Source organism: Etheostoma cragini, chromosome 14, assembly GCF_013103735.1.
Source record: "Etheostoma cragini isolate CJK2018 chromosome 14, CSU_Ecrag_1.0, whole genome shotgun sequence".
In the NCBI taxonomy this organism is placed as follows: Eukaryota; Metazoa; Chordata; class Actinopteri; order Perciformes; family Percidae; genus Etheostoma; species Etheostoma cragini.
This window is the reverse complement of record NC_048420.1, coordinates 7,431,216-7,449,100: the sequence shown is the minus strand read 5'-3', so window position 1 is coordinate 7,449,100 and position 17,885 is coordinate 7,431,216. Positions and strand designations below refer to the sequence as shown.

Below are 17,885 nucleotides of genomic sequence, written 5' to 3'. Positions count from 1 at the left end.
AAGACAGCCATAACATTGTGATTTTCTACAAGTGTATGTACACTTTTGACCACAACTGTATATATATATATATATATACATACATACACACACACACACACACACACATACACACACACACACACACACACATATATATGTGTCTGCAAATGTTTATGTATGTTTCATTTACACTTCTGTGACCAGGTTCAGCTTGGAGCCCAGTTATGACTTCTTACATATCTACGATGGGCCGGACTCCCTCAGCCCCTTGCTGGGTAGTTTTTATGGCACCGATGTTCCAGATCGCATTGAGAGCAGCTCCAACACACTTTTCTTGGCTTTCCGCAGCGATGCTTCCCTCAGCAGCAATGGATTTGTGCTGCAGTACACAGGTGGGCACTTTTTTGGTTAGAGGAATGACTTGAAAAGCTACAGCATTTGGCTAGTTGGGCACAACAATCCAGCTAGTGGAAACGTAAATTGTATGTGCCTGTGTCTAAATGTGCAAGACTTTTTCATCATCAGTTTTTCATCTACAGTGTCTTAAAATAAAACAAAATAAATAAACTAAACAGGGAATTTTAAATAGAATGTGAAGCTGTATCCCCTAAACAATTCATGTTTTAAAATTCTTTCTCTGGCAGAGTGAGAATGGATTTACCCTCTGCTGCTTATCGACCTTGCAGATTGTTTCTTTTTAACTTTCCCTTGTGTCTAGTCCAAAGCAAGATTAGTGGTGTGAAAATTGCTTCAGAGAAAGAATGGGGTGTTGTGCAGCGTCCCGATCACCACCTTCCCATTTGAGCTATAGTCTGCTTGGGCATCATTATTGATCTGTACTTCCTCTAGTAGCCGCGTAACACAAATAATTATGAAAATGAAAAGCCGACAGCATGTGTGCTTAAGCTCTGTTTGATCAGTGCTTTGCAGCTGCACAAAAGCCTCCTCATAAATTAGAGCAAACAGCGCTTTGTTGTCTCATGCCTATGCCTAGCTGACTGCAGCATGTTGTTTGGGAGACCCAGATCTATTTGACCACACAAGGTACTCCGTACTGCACACAAGGTGCAGAATGATCAGAGACATCCTTCGACAGACATCCAGTGGGTTTAAGGTTAATACAACACATATGTGTGTTCGTCAGTTGTATTTCAGCGTTGCAGGCTAATGCCTCAGTGCCTGACTCTTAAAGCCTTTACCTAACAAATATAGAGACGCTGAACAAGCTCTAAATTAGACTGGGCGTCTTCGTTAAGGGCTTTGCTTGAGAGAACAGTGTTAAATCTTCTTGAATCTCCCAGCCTCAATTACAGCTGTTTAAGGTATCAGACGTTTAACCAATTTCAGATTGACCCTGAGCTCTCTGTTTCTTGGCTGGTGGGTTTTGAGGTATACAAGCAATTTAACTGATTTCAGAACGCTACCTGTTTATGCGATGCAGCTCTGTGATTCATCTGCAAACTGTACATAACTGAAGTTACACCCAGTGTTTTGTTAGGACAGTGTTACAGAGCCTACCCCTTAACTCACTCCCAGCAACATTTTCTGCAGTGTGTGATGGAGTGTGCAATATTGTATGGCCAATCTGGTAGAGCAGATGGACTCAGTGTGTGGCTCACAAAAACTCCCTCTCCCCACTTCCAATTCTCCACACTAATGAACCATAACCAAATAATACATAAATTACCTCCTCAGTTTTAGACAAACAACATGGCACAAAAGCATGTTTGGCTGCGTGTTTGGATCTGGTTGGTGAGAAAGCCGCAAGTTGACGAGTTGGCCCAGCTAGTATTTGGTCAGCCCCGCCACTGAAAATTGTATTACAAAATCTGCCTGAGGTGCTGTCAGTTTCTTTACCAAGCAGTCGTTATGTCTTTCTGTTTTCGTGCCTCTGGCCATATCTGATTAGGCTCACCAGGGAAATACGTTATGTGGGCAAAAACTTGCCATGCCTGAGCCACATTTGAATAAAACACGTAGACACAGACATGGACAAATACACACATACAAGCACTCTCACACTCACATCTGTCTGATCCAATACCCTCACCTACTCCTGGGCTCATTTTTATTTCCTGTAACATCACTTAAACTCTTTTAAGTATTCTCCAAAACAGATGATGCCAATCGTCCATTTTCTCTCACACAAATGTCCAGGGTCAAAGGCTTGTTAAATCAGCCATCTTCATTGCGGTGACCAACCGCTAGCTTCTGTCCAGGGCCAGTCGACACCTTAAGCCTGCCACATCCATCACACCTTCACTGTCTCTTGCCAGGTGTGCTGAATAATAGAGGAGGTGACAAGAAAGGGTCTACATCAGCCCACAAAAGGGCTCAACCTGTCTAGAACAGGTGCCCTAGGAGACCAACAGACCACATGACTGGCACCAGCACTCTGATCAGCCGTGAAGGGCAGCCTCCTGTCTGGTCAGCAGGTCTCCAGTTTTGAGCTCAGAAACTCTGCATTTATCCAGTGTGTTACATGTGCATTTTTATCATCAATAAATCCTTTGAACTTTTGTTAAACATAGAACTTGTTATAATAACTGTACAGAGGATTGATTTTGCATTACGTGTGCTTGTTTTGTAAATGTCAATGGTCTATTCTTATGTAGCGCTTTTCTAGTCTCACCGACTACTCGCGCTTTTTCATAATACAGGAACCATTTACCATTCAAACACATTCATACACTGCGGCCAAGGCTGCCGTACTAGGTGCCCCTTACTAGCACAAAGGGAATTTGCTTGATGATACACAACAGGAAGAGGTTGTTGATAGTGTAAATTAAACTCCTGTCTACATGGCAGATGGTGGAACACAAAAACAAACCTAATTTAAAAATCATCTCCAACAGGTTGGTCCTCCTCAGTAAAGGTAGACAGAAAATAAACACGGATAAGCAGTTTGAGGGAAGTTAGCTTTATCAATTATGGTGCAGGTAATGAAATAGCTTTTCGCAAATACCAGTGGCATGGGAAAGAAGTAAAAAGTATCCTTTTTTGTTGGCATGCAAATATACCTTTACAAATATGAATATTGTTGAAGTGTTTCCCATTTAAGGTTTGCTTTCAGCTGGTTGATGTTGCGATTTTTTTCGCGCTTTTGCACATTTTTGTGAGGCACTGAATTATAAGGTGAAGTTTTCCTGATAAAAACGTTTGACTCACTTTCCCTTGTGTGTGTGTGTGTGTGTGTGTGTGTGTGTGTGTGTGTGTGTGTGTGTGTGTGTGTGCATGCGTGTTGAGTCATCAAATATTGAAGTTTGCTGGAAGACTAGAGTGAACTGTGTTTAAGATTGAACTAAATTGGTTTGGGCATTTTTCCTATGTTTATTTTAGCTGCAAGGGTGCGAAGTGTGCTAAATTGACAGGCCTCCTCACACATGCACATTTTCCCACCTAAGAACAATGTGATGTTAGATTGAGGTAGACATCTTTCTTACGACCTCAGGATTGGTGATTGATATGTGGTTAGATACTGTGTGTGTGTGTGTGTGTGTGTGTGTGTGTGCGCGCGCGCGCAAGAGAAAGCTTGCGTATGTGCATTGTCTTCTCTAGTTGACTGCACAGTGAAGTGTTGTGTGAGAGGCGGTTGTGTGCAGTCAGCAGACCTTGGGCCAGAGCAATGCCACTCTCAATCAGTTGCCTGTCCGTCTCACCAGCCGTACTATACATACCTCCAGCAGCCACTGATGAAAGGGCATCGTCAAGGGCTAGAGAGAAAAGTGGCAGTCACTGAGATATATTTACTGAAAGAGGGAAGCACAGGGTGAAAGTAAGCGACAAAGGAAGGAAGTAAGAAATCTGAGAATGACAAGAACCTTAGGCAGAAAACAATTTCTATTCCAGGATCAACGCTGCAGTTTGATGCAAAAATCCTTTTATTGAATACCAGCACAGATTCCCTTTTGTTGCTGATTTCCCACCGTGTTACCTCTCTCCACAGAGAACCCCAGGGAGTCTTGCTTCGAGCCGGGAATGGTGCGCAATGGGACTCGGGTGGGCGTCGACCTCAAGCTGGGATACACTGTCACCTACCACTGCGACAGTGGCTACACACTAGAGGGAGACCCAACCCTCACTTGCATCATAGGGGGAGACGGCAAGCCGAGCTGGAACAAACCCAAACCCATCTGCATAGGTAAACACTGACATCTGGAGACGGTTGTTAGGAACACAAACCATTTAACGCTGAGATAGATTTATAGATATATCACATGTAAACATGCATGTATGATTATGTTTTTCTTTTTTGCACCAAGCTATGTCCTACAGGTACGTGTGGAGCTGTGTGGATTTTTGCTAACGTCAATATAGGTTTAGCTTTAATTTAATTTACAGTTTGAAGAGGGCTTCTTCTTTTGCATATCTTTTCAAACACACAACACGACTGACATACACTGTGCATGTTCCCCTGAGAAGCTGGTAAAAGATCCCTGACACCACCAAATCTGGCTCTAGCAGTATGAAACCTCAGTGACATGTCAGGTGGAATACTTCCCATCCACATACACGGGATCAGCACTTGCACAGAGATGCAAGCACACACAGAGCATTTGTAGGGGCTTTTAAGCAGGAGAGAAGATTCTGGCCTTCTCTCACCCAGGCTAACCCAGAGGGACACTTGGAAAACATTGCAATTTCACTCTGGCAAACACCAGGGACATCTTCCACCCAAAACTCAATCAGACAAGAAAAGTAATTTAGGAGTAATGGAACAGAGGGGATGGGAAAGCAGGAGGTAGGGAGAAATGAAATCTTTCACTATTGGCTTTAAACCTTCCTTCTCCTTCTGCCCTGTCTTCTCGTGTCTCATCTCTGTGTCTCTCTCTAGCTCCATGTGGTGGACAGTACTCAGGTTTGGAGGGAGTGGTCTTGTCTCCTGGTTACCCTGGTAACTACAGTAGTGCGCGAACCTGTGTCTACTCTGTGGTGGTGCCAAAGGATTACGGTGAGCCAAGAAAGAGCACTCCATTACTGTATTTGTTCATTTTTCCTAGCAGATTTTTAGTTAGTGTGTTTAATTAATATGCAATTATTCTATAATGAACAAAATGCTCTTATCAAGATCAAACTATGATTGAGTACCTCACTAAATTGCACATACTGTATTCTTTCACTCTGGAAACTAGTAAGTTTAGTTTTTTTTCCACACCTGAATAGTTTTAGTGACAGATGTGTAGGAGACAACAAGTTTGTGGAAAACTTGTAAAAGCTCCCACACACATTGTTTTGACATGCAATTAAAATGCTTTAGTCAGAGGTTTATTGAATGCTGTTTTTCCATATTTTCGTCACACAGTAGAATCACACACTAATTGATAGTTTCCATATAATTATTGTATCATTGCCATACACATATTTTCAATTGAATCCCTATCTTACACACCAGGCGTACAATATGTCTGTCTGAGACACACACGCAAAAAATTAATTGGTGTCTGGAAGATCCAGAGTTCCTACTTTTTGGCATTTCCATCTTAAAGGTCACAGCTTGCTTCCAATATGTAATATGTGATAGTCTAGGAGCAACACATTATTCAGAAAGCAAAACAATGCTGTAAGAGAAACAGCTTAAACATGCAAATACAGAAGCAAACATGTTTTACTTAGTTGCCCACGATGACTCCCTGCTTAACTTTCTCTCTTATTATCTCCTGCTTCATTTTCTCTGGCTCTCTAATGAGTTATCAACATCATGCTTCTCTTAGGGGAAGCTCAAGTTCTATCATTGTTAAATTACACCAAACAGCAGCGGCCGGCATTTGTTTTGAGTATTTCACTCGATTTTTTTGAATGTTGAGGTTATGACTCCCATTCGGAGGTATGGCGCTGCTCCAATATGACTGGGCACCCATTCTTCTTGGACCCTGTCGGCAACATATTTCACTCAATGGAGTGAAAGCAAGGGAGGAAATCGAAGTAATTAAAGTCCACATTTGCATTTTCCTGGAAAATGACAGCAAGGCCCAAGGGAACCCACTGTGTCGTGCAGAGCCACAGTTGCTCTCGCCTCCATTCTTGCCGCTTCTCATTAGCCAGATGCACCAGCCCTAATGATAGGCTATTTTCCACAATGCACAGGACAGGATGGGTGTTACTTAAACCACCGTCTTATCATAGATAGAGATAAAGAGGATGTACGAATGGAAGAAACCCCTGACGCTGAGTTGGAGAAAACAGACCTCTGCCCTCTCTCCATCAGCATCTTCATCCTTCTCTTTAACCTGCAATATACAAGCAAACTAGACATAGATTAGATGTGAAAGGGCTGAACATGTTCAGGCAATAGCAGTAGAAAGTGTGGGTTAAAAGGATGAAAGAACCATCGTAAAGCTTTCGCTGCACATTGTACAACAGATTGGCTGTCATTGCCAAAGCCTTTCATCTACTGACAGGCCATCAAGCCCAGACAGGATTGCTGATCTACTTGTGTAATATCATTTTTTGGGTGTGTTGTCATAACTGACAGTATTATCCACCTAGCTTTAGAAAAGACATTTTGATTCAAATTGCTTTAAATAACATTCTTTCGAATGAGGATATTATTATCTGTGTTATTTCAAATGGATTTTAGAGTTGTCAGTGCAGCTGTGATGTAGTCACTCATTTGAACTAATATCAGTTTTCTCTGATATTAATTTTCTAGTGGTCTTCAGTCAATTCGCCTTCTTCCAGACTGCTCTGAATGACATCGTGGAGGTTTATGATGGACCGACACAGCACTCCCGTGTTCTCAGCTCCCTTTCTGGATCACACACAGGTACTTACACAAACAATCACTTTCAGATACTTGCACGCATTCACATTTTTGGGTGGCTACAGGGGGATATTTCAGCAGGTATTATGCGGATGGGAGGTTAGAAATAGAAGCTATTTACATTGAACTGCAGCTTGGCAAGACTTGCAGAAGCTTGTACAACTTTTTTAGCATATTCATCACCAGCATGTAACAAATCAGCAAGTGTGATTTAACTATTTGATTTCCTGGCCATTATTTTTGAAATGACAGTGGACTAAATAAAATGTTGTCTTAGCCTCATCCCTTTCATAAGGATCCAGTTAAACCGAGACAAATGGCTGACACAGCCAGAGCTGCAGTGGCTGCAGGTGGGCTCCAGTGAGCTGTAAAACAATTCAACAGTGACAAGAACAACTTAAAGAGTCACAGGGATAGCATATCAGCAGACAGGCTCAAGAAGACTTGCATACACCTGAATTTGGTATTAAACTCTCAGGATATATGCAAAGCGGTTATGTAGGCAAACAAGTGTGCTTGCTCACACACGTGCATTCACGCACACACAGTATCTGACCACATATTAATCACCACTCCTGAGGTCGTAAGGAATATGCCTCGCTCAATTTCACATCACATTGTTCTTAGGTGGGAAAATGGGCATGTGAAAGAAGGCCTGTCAATTTGGCACACTCTGCACTCTTGCAGCTAAAATAAACATAGGAAAAATGCCCAAAGCAATTTAGTTCAATCTAGCTTGTGTGCAAGGTTAAAGATAAGGGTAGATAGGGGTTTCCTCAGTCCTTTTATCAAGAAAAACAACTGCATTCATAGCATTACGACTTGACATCTAAAGACCTTATAAATCTAAACTTGTCCCTAAATGAAGTGAGGGCTGGCCCAATATCTCTCTATTTTAATCATTTTTAAGTAGATGTCCAACGGAAGTACAGCACTCATGCAAAAAGATGGAGCAATTGAATATAGCAGTTATGTAAGAGAATGAAGAAAAGCAAAAAGGGTAACTGTTGTAAGGTTAAAAGTAAGATGGTAAAAGAAAACAAACGATGTCTGTTGCAACAGTGTTGTAACATTGCGGATGCGTATGATTAAAGCTACACTGTATTACTGGGCTGCCAAAGAAATAGCTTGAATAGGGGAGGTTCAACCTTTCGAGAAGGGTAGAGTAGAAAGGTGTGTGAGTTTAGGGCAGCGCTCCATCTTAATCTGCCCTAGCCCTGTTTCTAGAGAAAATCAAAATGATTACTTTGGTTTGTGTCCAGGGAAGCCTCAGAAAATCCAGTTTACAGCTCAATAAGTAGGCCACTATATTAACTGAGGACTTCTGGCGATATGTTCACAGAGCTCTCTAACCAGGCATGGCAGAGCAGAGCTGAAACACTTTGGCAAGGGAAGAGAAACTTTTAGCCCACACAGACAGTGCCGCTAAAGAAGTAGTGCATGCGGGCGTAACTTGTATGAATTAGGCCTAATCCAGAAGTGTGTCCCAGAATCCACCATACAGATACACTGAAGCTCACAAAATCGACCAACATGCACATCTGCAAATGTGTAAAGCAAGAAATTCTCTAAATATACAAGCTGTCATTATGTGCGATACATATATACCCAGGCAATGAGTATTTTAGCAGGGTATTATTTGTCTAGCATATTAACATATCACATAAGACAGTTTGCTGTGATATTCTATATGTACATATGTATATTTGTGTGTGTGTGTATTTATATATTTGTGTGTGTGTGTGTGTGTGTGTGTGTATATATATATATATATATATATATATATATATATATACACATGATGTACTGAACATATCATGTTTTCATTGCTGTCAGGTCTGGTGAGGCAAATCACTGGTTGTGAAAATGAAAGAGAATGATTGTGATTTCTTTCTGAGAATGTGTTGACAGACAGAATCAAAAGAGAGGAAATAGTTGAACAAGAGAATAATAAAAGAAAAGAAGACTGCATGTTGCCTGCATGCTGTCTCCTTTTTTCTAATTCCCAAAGGACAAAAGGACTGATTCAAGTAATCAATGAGATTTATCTAAATGCTAATGTTTTTAAAAAAGAGGCAATTGTCACTCTCTTGGCTGTCATTTGAAGTGGGACTAATGCGTCAATTTAACAACGTTTCACTTGACCACTTTAGCTAGTGTTGTTACACTGCAAGCATGTTGTTGTATGAATGCAAAACACGTATTCTTAAAATATAAAATTAATTTGATGTAATCCCATTCAGGGCTGTTTCTAACTTTAAACTTGTTTAGCAGGTTTAGCAGCTGTATCGTTAATCCCCCATGTCTGCTGTATCCAAACCAGTGGCCACCAATAACTGCCACTGAATTTTGACTATTGACTTCCAGCCAAAAGCATATTTGTCCTCGTCTTTAATATGTCAGTGTAGAGGATCATTTTAAGGGCACAGTGTTTTGGAACTGGAATGTGGCCAGAGAGGTAATATGTTTCATGCTGACATATGTTTGATCTATCTGGATGAATACCTGCCCCGCACAGTAAATTATGAAACACTGTCACCATGACAGCACGCAGCAAGGGTGTCTTGTAATAAACTACCCAGCATGTCTTGGGGATCCCACATTGGAACTTAGACAAGCATGATGATGACGCAGTGAGAAACTGTGCCATTGGATCTTGGCACTTTGCACATAGAGGCACAACAATATTCACACACATTAAAACGTGATCTAAACGCACAGCACAGGATAGACTTGCTGACACACAGACACACAGATGTTGCCTCTGGGGTTAAGCACATCTGCCTCCCACTACAGTGTGACAGCAAGCAGACACAGAGTAATGAGATCCACTGCAGAGAGCCAGTCAGCAACACACAGAGAAAGACAGGGGCAGAGACAGATATGCTCACACTATGCATCATGTTCTGCGTCAGTCAACAACCGTTTTCCTTCATTGAAGATACATCATGGGGGGTTTTCCCGGGTTTAATTACACTTTGAGCTGATGAGGACGGCAGGTGGTCGTATCGGTAATTTCAGTAATAAATAATGTGATTTGATTCATGGATAGAGGGTTGAAATTAAGGCACTGATAAATTCTCTTTCAGGAATAATTTCATAGTAAACCTATAGCTGCTCCATGCAGTACTGAACGCCTAGGTTTCTCAGTATATTGTCCATAATGGAATGTTTAGTTTACAGAGAAGGCAGCTTGTAGAGAAAACCTCACAAACTAATAACATTTCAATTAAAAAATATACTTTTATACACAAAGATACAAATAAAAGGCCCGTCTGCAAAATTAGTGTTTCACATGCCATTTAAAACAAAACCCAGCTGACCAAATTTGCTGTTTCAAAACATGCTATGAAGACAAAAGCTTAATTCCTGTATTTTACATGCAGCCATTGAAGTAAATCAGGGGAGGTGGGTTCTCTACAGCACTTAGGAGTCTTGCTGCACCAGTTTAAGCAGTTAGATATTAATGATTTGTTAATTGGGGATGTGAACACAGAGTCACAGTAGTAAGGCTCATATGCTAATCAAAAATGGCTTCTAAGCTCCAAGAACATGACTTGACAAAGGCAGACTGGGGTCAGAGGCTCAGCTGCCGTGTGGCACAATGCTATCAGTGCCAATAATCAGGACTCCCATTTAGTTACAAGAGGCTGAAGGAAATTATTTTCTATCCAATAAGCATAGAAGATAAACTAATCCTGTATGACAGTAAAATATTAGGATAATCTTAATAATTGCCATACATTTACATATTGTGATACACTCAGTATGCCTTATAAAGTCTTCTAAGCATTTTATGTATTCATCACAGTAGGACCTTTTGTGAAAGCCTAGCATCACCTATGTAGCACAGCTCTAGTCTAGACTATGGTTTCTTTGCAATTTCATGCAATGAAAATGGCTTCTAAATCTTCTTATTCAGAAACCTGCTGTATGTTCTCTTTGATACAATCATGAGCAGATTTCCTCCCACATTTTTGAAGTTTCATGCTGGACACACAGATTGAATCCCTAAAAGCGTCACTAGCATTCACACCCAAAATTGTATTTTACCAGATGGATGTGGGAAAGATTAGTTATTTAACTGCGTAGGTGATAAGATGGCAATTAAGGAACTAGAAACAGTGGTTTGTTCCCACACACACACATGAATTGAAGGCAGCACTCTGCTAAAAACACTTCACTTTTCCCCATCACAGGCGAGTCATTGCCACTAGCAACCTCTAACCAAATCCTGATCCGCTTCACCTCCAAAGGCCAATCCAGCTTGAAAGGATTCCACATGGTCTACCAGGGTGAGTGTGAAACACAGTAACACACACAAATACACACAAACAAATCCTAGCATCCTGTTTCTTTTGGATCCCCTATGTTCTAGCAACCCAGTTTCCCTACATAATAGAAGATGTGTTGAGTGATTTTGAAAGGATTCACCTTCAGCCACTATTTCATCTGTGATGTGCTTGTGTGTGTGCTTGTGTGATTGGTGCTTGTGTGTGTCAGCAGAAGTGTGTGCTCTGGAGCATTAACATTATAGAAGTATAGCAGTCTGTTGAAGAGGTTGTGCTTAAACTCCCCTGTTCTTCTATTCCCCTAAGAGGCACTTTTCTCTTGAATTGTTATTTTTCTTTAACAATGCACTGTACCAGAAATGACATATGCTGCAGATATCCAAAGGCATTGGCAGCTCTGGAGAAAGTTTAATAAATTAATAATTCAGTTTTTGTATTTTATTCTAAGTAAGCTGATGGAGCCACAAGGCAAAGAGAAGCTTAATGTTATTTTTTTGTATGATCCATTTGGGACGCAGCATGATCATTCTGATATGACACCCATAGTAACTTTTCCGTAACAGTTTAATTGACAGTATCGACATAATCGTGACATGACACTGTCATAACTATGACATGAGACTGTCATGAACGTATCATAAATTTTATAAACAAGTCATTAACGTGTCATTCGGTTTTTGTCATGTCAATTTGAACTGTTTGGGTTGTCGTAATTATAACTTGACATTAATCAAATTGACATTACCAGAAGTTGTCTCTGTCATGACAAGTTGATATTACATTTGTTTGGGATGTCTTTGTAATTACAACTTGATCTTAACCAGGATGACATTACCAGAAGATGTATTGTATATATTACACTGTCATAATTGTGTGATGACATCCAGTTTTGTGAAATATCCTGTCACACATCTATCTGACCAAGTGATAGAAATGGTCTCCAACCTGGTCTCTAACATCCTCTGGTAATGTGTGTTAATGTCATGTTGTCATTACAAAGACATCCCGAACAAATTTAATGTTAACTTGTCATGAAAAAGACAACTTCTGGTAATGTCACTTTGATTAATGTCAAGTCATAATTAAGACAACCCAAACAATCTCAACTTATGATGACAAAAAACGAATGACACTTATTGTCAGAAGTCATAAACATGTATGACTTGTTTATAAGGCTAATAATAATAACGTATAGTATGTATGTATTAGTCCCGCAAGATGGAATTACAGCTTACACTGTGTTATTACAGTCACGCTAAAACGTTTTTGCTGCTTGATAGAAAAGTAAACCCTTTAAGACAGGTAGCCATGTGGGCAGCATGCGTATGAGATGAAACGTTAGTATGACTGTGTTAATTGTAATGAGAACAGAGGCTCTCCATGTGTAGAAAAGTGCCACGGCAGCTGCTACTGACACAGTGATGCATGTACATTTCAATGGGTAGTGAAGCTACAGTGGTCAGTATGTTCTGTTAGCTGCAAATACAAAATAAATCACCTGATTAATGCAACGTGATCGTCTCCCGGCCATTTTTCACCGCATAAAGATGCTACCAGCCAGGCTAAAGCTAATATAGTTAGCCTAAAGAAACAAGGCGCCTTTCCCAACTAACGTTATGGTTCGGAGCCGCGTTGCTGGAAACGTAGAACTAATCTACAGCAGTATGTGTCTGATCTAACGTAATTTACACTGATTTAAATGTTCCTGGATACACAGTTTGTTGCTAGTACGTGACATGCAGGCTCTGCATGCACACGAATCGCATTCAACGTTGATCAATTTATCTAAAAAATAAGCAGGCCGCAGGAAGCAACATGCATGCATTATTACTATCAATAAATAATCATGAATACGGTATATACAGTATTAAAGTTCAACAAAGAATGGTTCCTTTTTCATTTTCATTTTCTATGTAGATACAGTTTTTTCCAATATCGTGCAGGCCTACCTCTAATCACCCTGTCTTTCACTCTGTTTCTCCATAGCTGTGCCACGGACCAGTGCCACCCAGTGCAGCTCGGTCCCTGAGCCCCGGAATGGCCGTCGTATGGGTAACAACTTTTCTGTTGCCGCTGTGATCCGCTTTGAGTGCAGTCCAGGTTATATGCTGGAGGGACCGAGTGCCATTGAATGTTTGACAGTTCCCAATGCCCTGGCACAATGGAACAGCTCCATTCCCAGCTGTATAGGTAAGGAATGAATACTCAAATACAACAAACAGACAGAATTGCTTGCCAGTTAGCCTGGATGTGTTTTTTTGTTTGTTTGTTTATCTTGCTTTTTCTTCTTGGCTTTTTTCTTCATTTGTATTTACTTCACTTCTTCACTTTCTTTCCATCTGTCTCTGTGCCTCTCCCACCTGATTGATGCCTTGAGTGTCAAACTCTTGTTACTAAAACACAGATGTGGGCTGCCAGCCATTGCCTGTAGCAATGCAGCGAGATGCAGCACACAGGTGGCAGGCACCACTGAGGGTCACAAATACACACTCAAACACTCGTATGGAGATAGCCGCTTGTCCATACAAAGGCACACTCACACACACATTACATGTTGTTGTTTTTTCAGAGATTGTTCCTAAAGGTCCCATGACATGCTGCTTTTTTAATGCTTTTATATAGGCCTTAGGGGTCCCCTAATTTCATATCTGAAGTCTCTTTCCTAAAATTCAGCCTTAGTTCAGAACTACAGCCACTAGAGCTAGTCCCACAATGAGCTTTCCTTGAGACATGCCATTTCTGTGTCTGTAGCTATTGGGGGGGGGGGAGACAAGGGGGGGTTATGGCCTTGACCACTTGCCATCTTTCGCTCGTTTACAAACCATGATGTCTCTCTCTTTTTCATGGGCCAAATTATTTGGGCTGGCAAAACAGAAAGGGGAGGTAATCTTTCCCCTTATGACTATATATAGGGAAGATTCCAGATCGGCTCATCTGAGCCTTAAAGAATTCCAATGACTGCCATTCATGTTGGCGTCCCTTTGACAGCGAATAACTGAAGCATTTAAAGACTCTATTTGTCCATTGTTTATTTCTAAAGAAACACAACAATGTATAAAAAGCTCCATTACCTTGTATCTCACGTTATGGCTGTGTCTTAACTACGCGACTTTCTGTCGCACAGTAGAGACGTTACCGTACAGTCAGGAGAAACTCGCAGGCAGTTTTAAGTCACATTAGCTGTTTAATTACTAATGTTAACTAGCATTTTAGTTAGCAATAATTGGCCTGTGCTTATGTTATCCCCTTATATATTCCTACACACTCCGTCTCTGCAAGATTCAGAAGGATTGAGATTTCTCTTGGCACAGCTACCAGAAAACTTTCAGACAGGTTGCTCAGGACACATTTACGTCATCAAGCTCAGTTTGAGGCTGCGCAGTAACGCTCAGTCATCACCGGAAAAGTGCTTCTAATTGACTTCACTGGTCTCTCTCAAAGTCTAAAGGTGTTGTGTCCATTTCTTTGACTGTTTATATTGTAAACATATCGCCATTTCTAGCCACTGGGGGACCATAGGCAGGCTAGGGAAATTCATATTACTCATATTACTGTTACCATAATATCTCATAGAGTGACATTGCCATGCCATGGGACCTTTTAAAACAAGTTGGAAATGTAACAAGTGAAGAACTTAAAAGATAAAAACTATCCACTGTCATGTTTTATTTTATTTTTTATTATCTTTTGCTTTACTTTTTGCGTGATCCTCATCCTGTTTGCAATGTTAACACTTGTTTGAAGAAAATTTGCTAATCCTACTAGGAGAATTACGTCTATGTTGAGGAAAAAGGTTAAGAAAGAAAATTAAGAAATATGAATTCTTTTTTTTAAGAGTATGTTAGTGTGCAAACCTAATCTTACTCTGCCTGCATCTTTGCACGTCCATGATACATTTGGTATGCTGTGATATAACTTAACGTCCTTTCATCTTTTCATCACTTTTTTTCTGCAGTTCCATGTGGAGGCAATCTGACCCACCGAACTGGCACCATCTTATCTCCTGGCTTTCCTGAGCCTTACCTCAACAGCCTCAACTGTGTCTGGAAGATCACTGTTCCTGAAGGAACAGGAATCCAGGTTTGTATTAGAGAGTTTCTCCCTGGCATCAACGTACCTCCTGGGGAACAGAATTGTAGTAATCAGATCCCGCAAAAATGTGTTACATCCAGTAAATTAAAGACAGATTCCAAGTGGTACCCAAGAAGGTGAGTAGTTAATCCACAAATATGGAAATTCCAAACACGTTTTTTGGAAACACCAGATTGTATTTACCGTTAGCCTGTAGCATTTATAGCTCTGCATATTCTTATATTCTCATATCCCGTGTGCTGAAATGTTTTCATCTTACCATGGGCTAATCAACAGGTGTATCCTCAGCATACCACGTTATAGGATTTGCAGTTCTCAGGTTACAGGAGAGCTGCTTAATTATAAAGTATATAGACTTTGGAATGCCTCAGAATTCAATTTGGTAGATCACTATACCAGAAACTTAAGATTGCAAAACTTGAAATACATTTGTATATTATTGCCTCTTGACTTACTTTATTTTTTTTTCTTGGGAATTAATTCAGTTTGCATAGTCTTATTCTTTGATGCTTGTGTGAAGGAACTCCACCAGGAACCTGTGCCAGGTCCCTGTGGATCTGCCTTATGGAAAGTTTTTAGGCTTATGCTTCAGACTCTGGGGCTAATGACCTCAGTGCCTCCCCTCGGCTATTAGCTCCATCACCTCAGCTGACTGTCCTTGCAGGTCAAATACACAAGATGGCCCACAGGCGCACTTAGCATGCTGCACAGCACTACACACTAACATGGCTCGGAGTCGGAATAGACCAAGAATAAGAACGGAGACTTAACTGTATGCACACGCTCTAAAAAGCAAACAGCATGACACAGGAACGTACTGTATACGTAACCTGACTGACAGTGGAAGAGTTTGCTGAATATGTTTTAGAGTGTGTGTCCTTGTTTTATTTTGGCCACCACTGCTCACCCAGATACACACATCCTCATTCCAAAGGGTCAATACCTGTGCAACTAAAATGTGATGTGCTAAATGTAGAAGGTTTGCTGCTTTGTCTATACTCTGCAGCTGAATCCTCCTCATCTTTACTATCCCAAGTCGACCTTATCTCTTTCACATTGTCTTTGTTTCTGTCGCTCCCCTTCTACCAGCTAGCAGAGAGACATTTAATTGGAGTGTCATGATTTAGAAGAGAACTTAAAGGAGCTAGGTGCCTTGCCGGCACATTTGCTGTGGCCCCCTAATGAAAGATCAATCTGTGATCTGCGTCGTCTCCCTGGGATGCGCCAGAGCTCCTACCACCCCTTTAATTTGCTCGTATCCGATCTATAGCCATCCAAGGAGAGGGCTAAGGAACAGACGTGAGAGGGAAGAGAAAGGGAGTCTTGGAGAGAGTAAAGGAATGAAGAACTTTACAATGTTTAAGCAATCGGTGCATTTTAGCTGAAGACACATTGTAACCCTATTAAGTTTTGTAATCCATAATTCAGGAGATTTTTATTCTTACAGTATGTGCTATTTTTGCCTAAATTAAAATCAAATGCCCACCACTTAAACACAGCCTTCCAAAAGTGTGTTTTAAAAAAAGAAAAGAAAGCAGAGACATACTAAATTGCACACTGACTAACATTTTGTTCTGTTGAGAGAATGCTTTTTGTGTAGCCCTCATAGCTTTGATGATTTCATTTTTTGCCCTTTGTGTATGTATTAAACAGTATAAAACAAAACAAGTTAATATAGTTATTTTTGCCTTTAAAGCACTCTGACTCTTAACTATAAGTGTTCCTGTGAAACACTCAGTGAGTACAAAATAGAAGATTGGTGACCTGTTGTTTTGTACATAGACCTTGCGTTGTCATTCTGGGGATAGCCTGTATGTGACATTTTGACAGCTGTTACTCTTGAAGTAAAAGTAGTTACAAGCCAAATGGCCATGCTCATTCATGTTCAACCTGTCTACTTCATTTCGGATCTCCCTGCACAAACACCCTTGACCCTACTGTTCCTGCTTTGCACTCTAAATACCATACTTCTTTTTGTCTGTCTCATCCCTTTCTCAGATCCAGGTAATCAGCTTTGTCACAGAGCAGAACTGGGACTCGCTGGAGGTGTTTGACGGAGGAGACAACACTGACACCATGCTTGGCAGCTTCTCAGGTATTGCTGTATATGTGTTTAAATGTGTGCATTTATTTTCTTGCATGTGTTTAATCGTGTTTTCAGCATTTACAGTATTCCCACCTCAACCATAGACACAACGCATTTTTAAAACCACTCATCTACACCTGCCAAAAGCATTGTGGAAGCAACATACTAGCCTAATCAGTTTTCAAAGAGCAAAACAAATTCCTGGAACATCTACATACTCGGTTTGTTAACCAAATTAGCACGTGCAGTACTAATAATGGGGGCCTCATTTGGCACAGTTGTTATTGTAACATTGCTAAAGACAGCTGCTGGACTTATGGGAATGGTTGAGTTTCCCGCTGAACATCTTGGTATAATTATACAAAGGTTAGCCTTTTCTGTGTGGATTTGAAGTAAACGTGTGTTTACAGTATCTGTGTAACTCCCCTCATGGTGAGGATACAGCAACAGGGAATTCTCCTTATATTTGTGCTTGGAACCTGACCAGAAGTAAATGTTAGATGTACCCTGAGGTAAAAAGATCAAAGAGAAATGCCAGGCTCACAAATTTGAGTTATTAAACAACTAATTACAGGCCATACAGTATCTTTAGAACATATTATTTTGTTTTTATTTTGTTTGCAGATTTTTGGTTTCTTTTATTATCAGCTAAATACATAAATACATACCCACA

At 40.6% G+C, this 17,885-nt stretch overlaps 1 protein-coding gene across 1 annotated transcript in view; it reads left to right on the top strand.

Annotated features, from left to right (window-relative positions):
- csmd2 (CUB and Sushi multiple domains 2) overlaps window positions 1-17,885 on the top strand; it is a 240,948-nt gene that overhangs the window by 169,271 nt on the left and 53,792 nt on the right. The window contains exons 30-37 of the mRNA XM_034892760.1: window positions 187-374; window positions 3,929-4,123; window positions 4,817-4,933; window positions 6,632-6,745; window positions 10,942-11,037; window positions 13,021-13,224; window positions 14,990-15,114; window positions 17,125-17,221. Coding sequence (XP_034748651.1) covers window positions 187-374; window positions 3,929-4,123; window positions 4,817-4,933; window positions 6,632-6,745; window positions 10,942-11,037; window positions 13,021-13,224; window positions 14,990-15,114; window positions 17,125-17,221 — 1,136 coding nt within the window. The remainder of the gene's footprint in view (window positions 1-186; window positions 375-3,928; window positions 4,124-4,816; window positions 4,934-6,631; window positions 6,746-10,941; window positions 11,038-13,020; window positions 13,225-14,989; window positions 15,115-17,124; window positions 17,222-17,885) is intronic.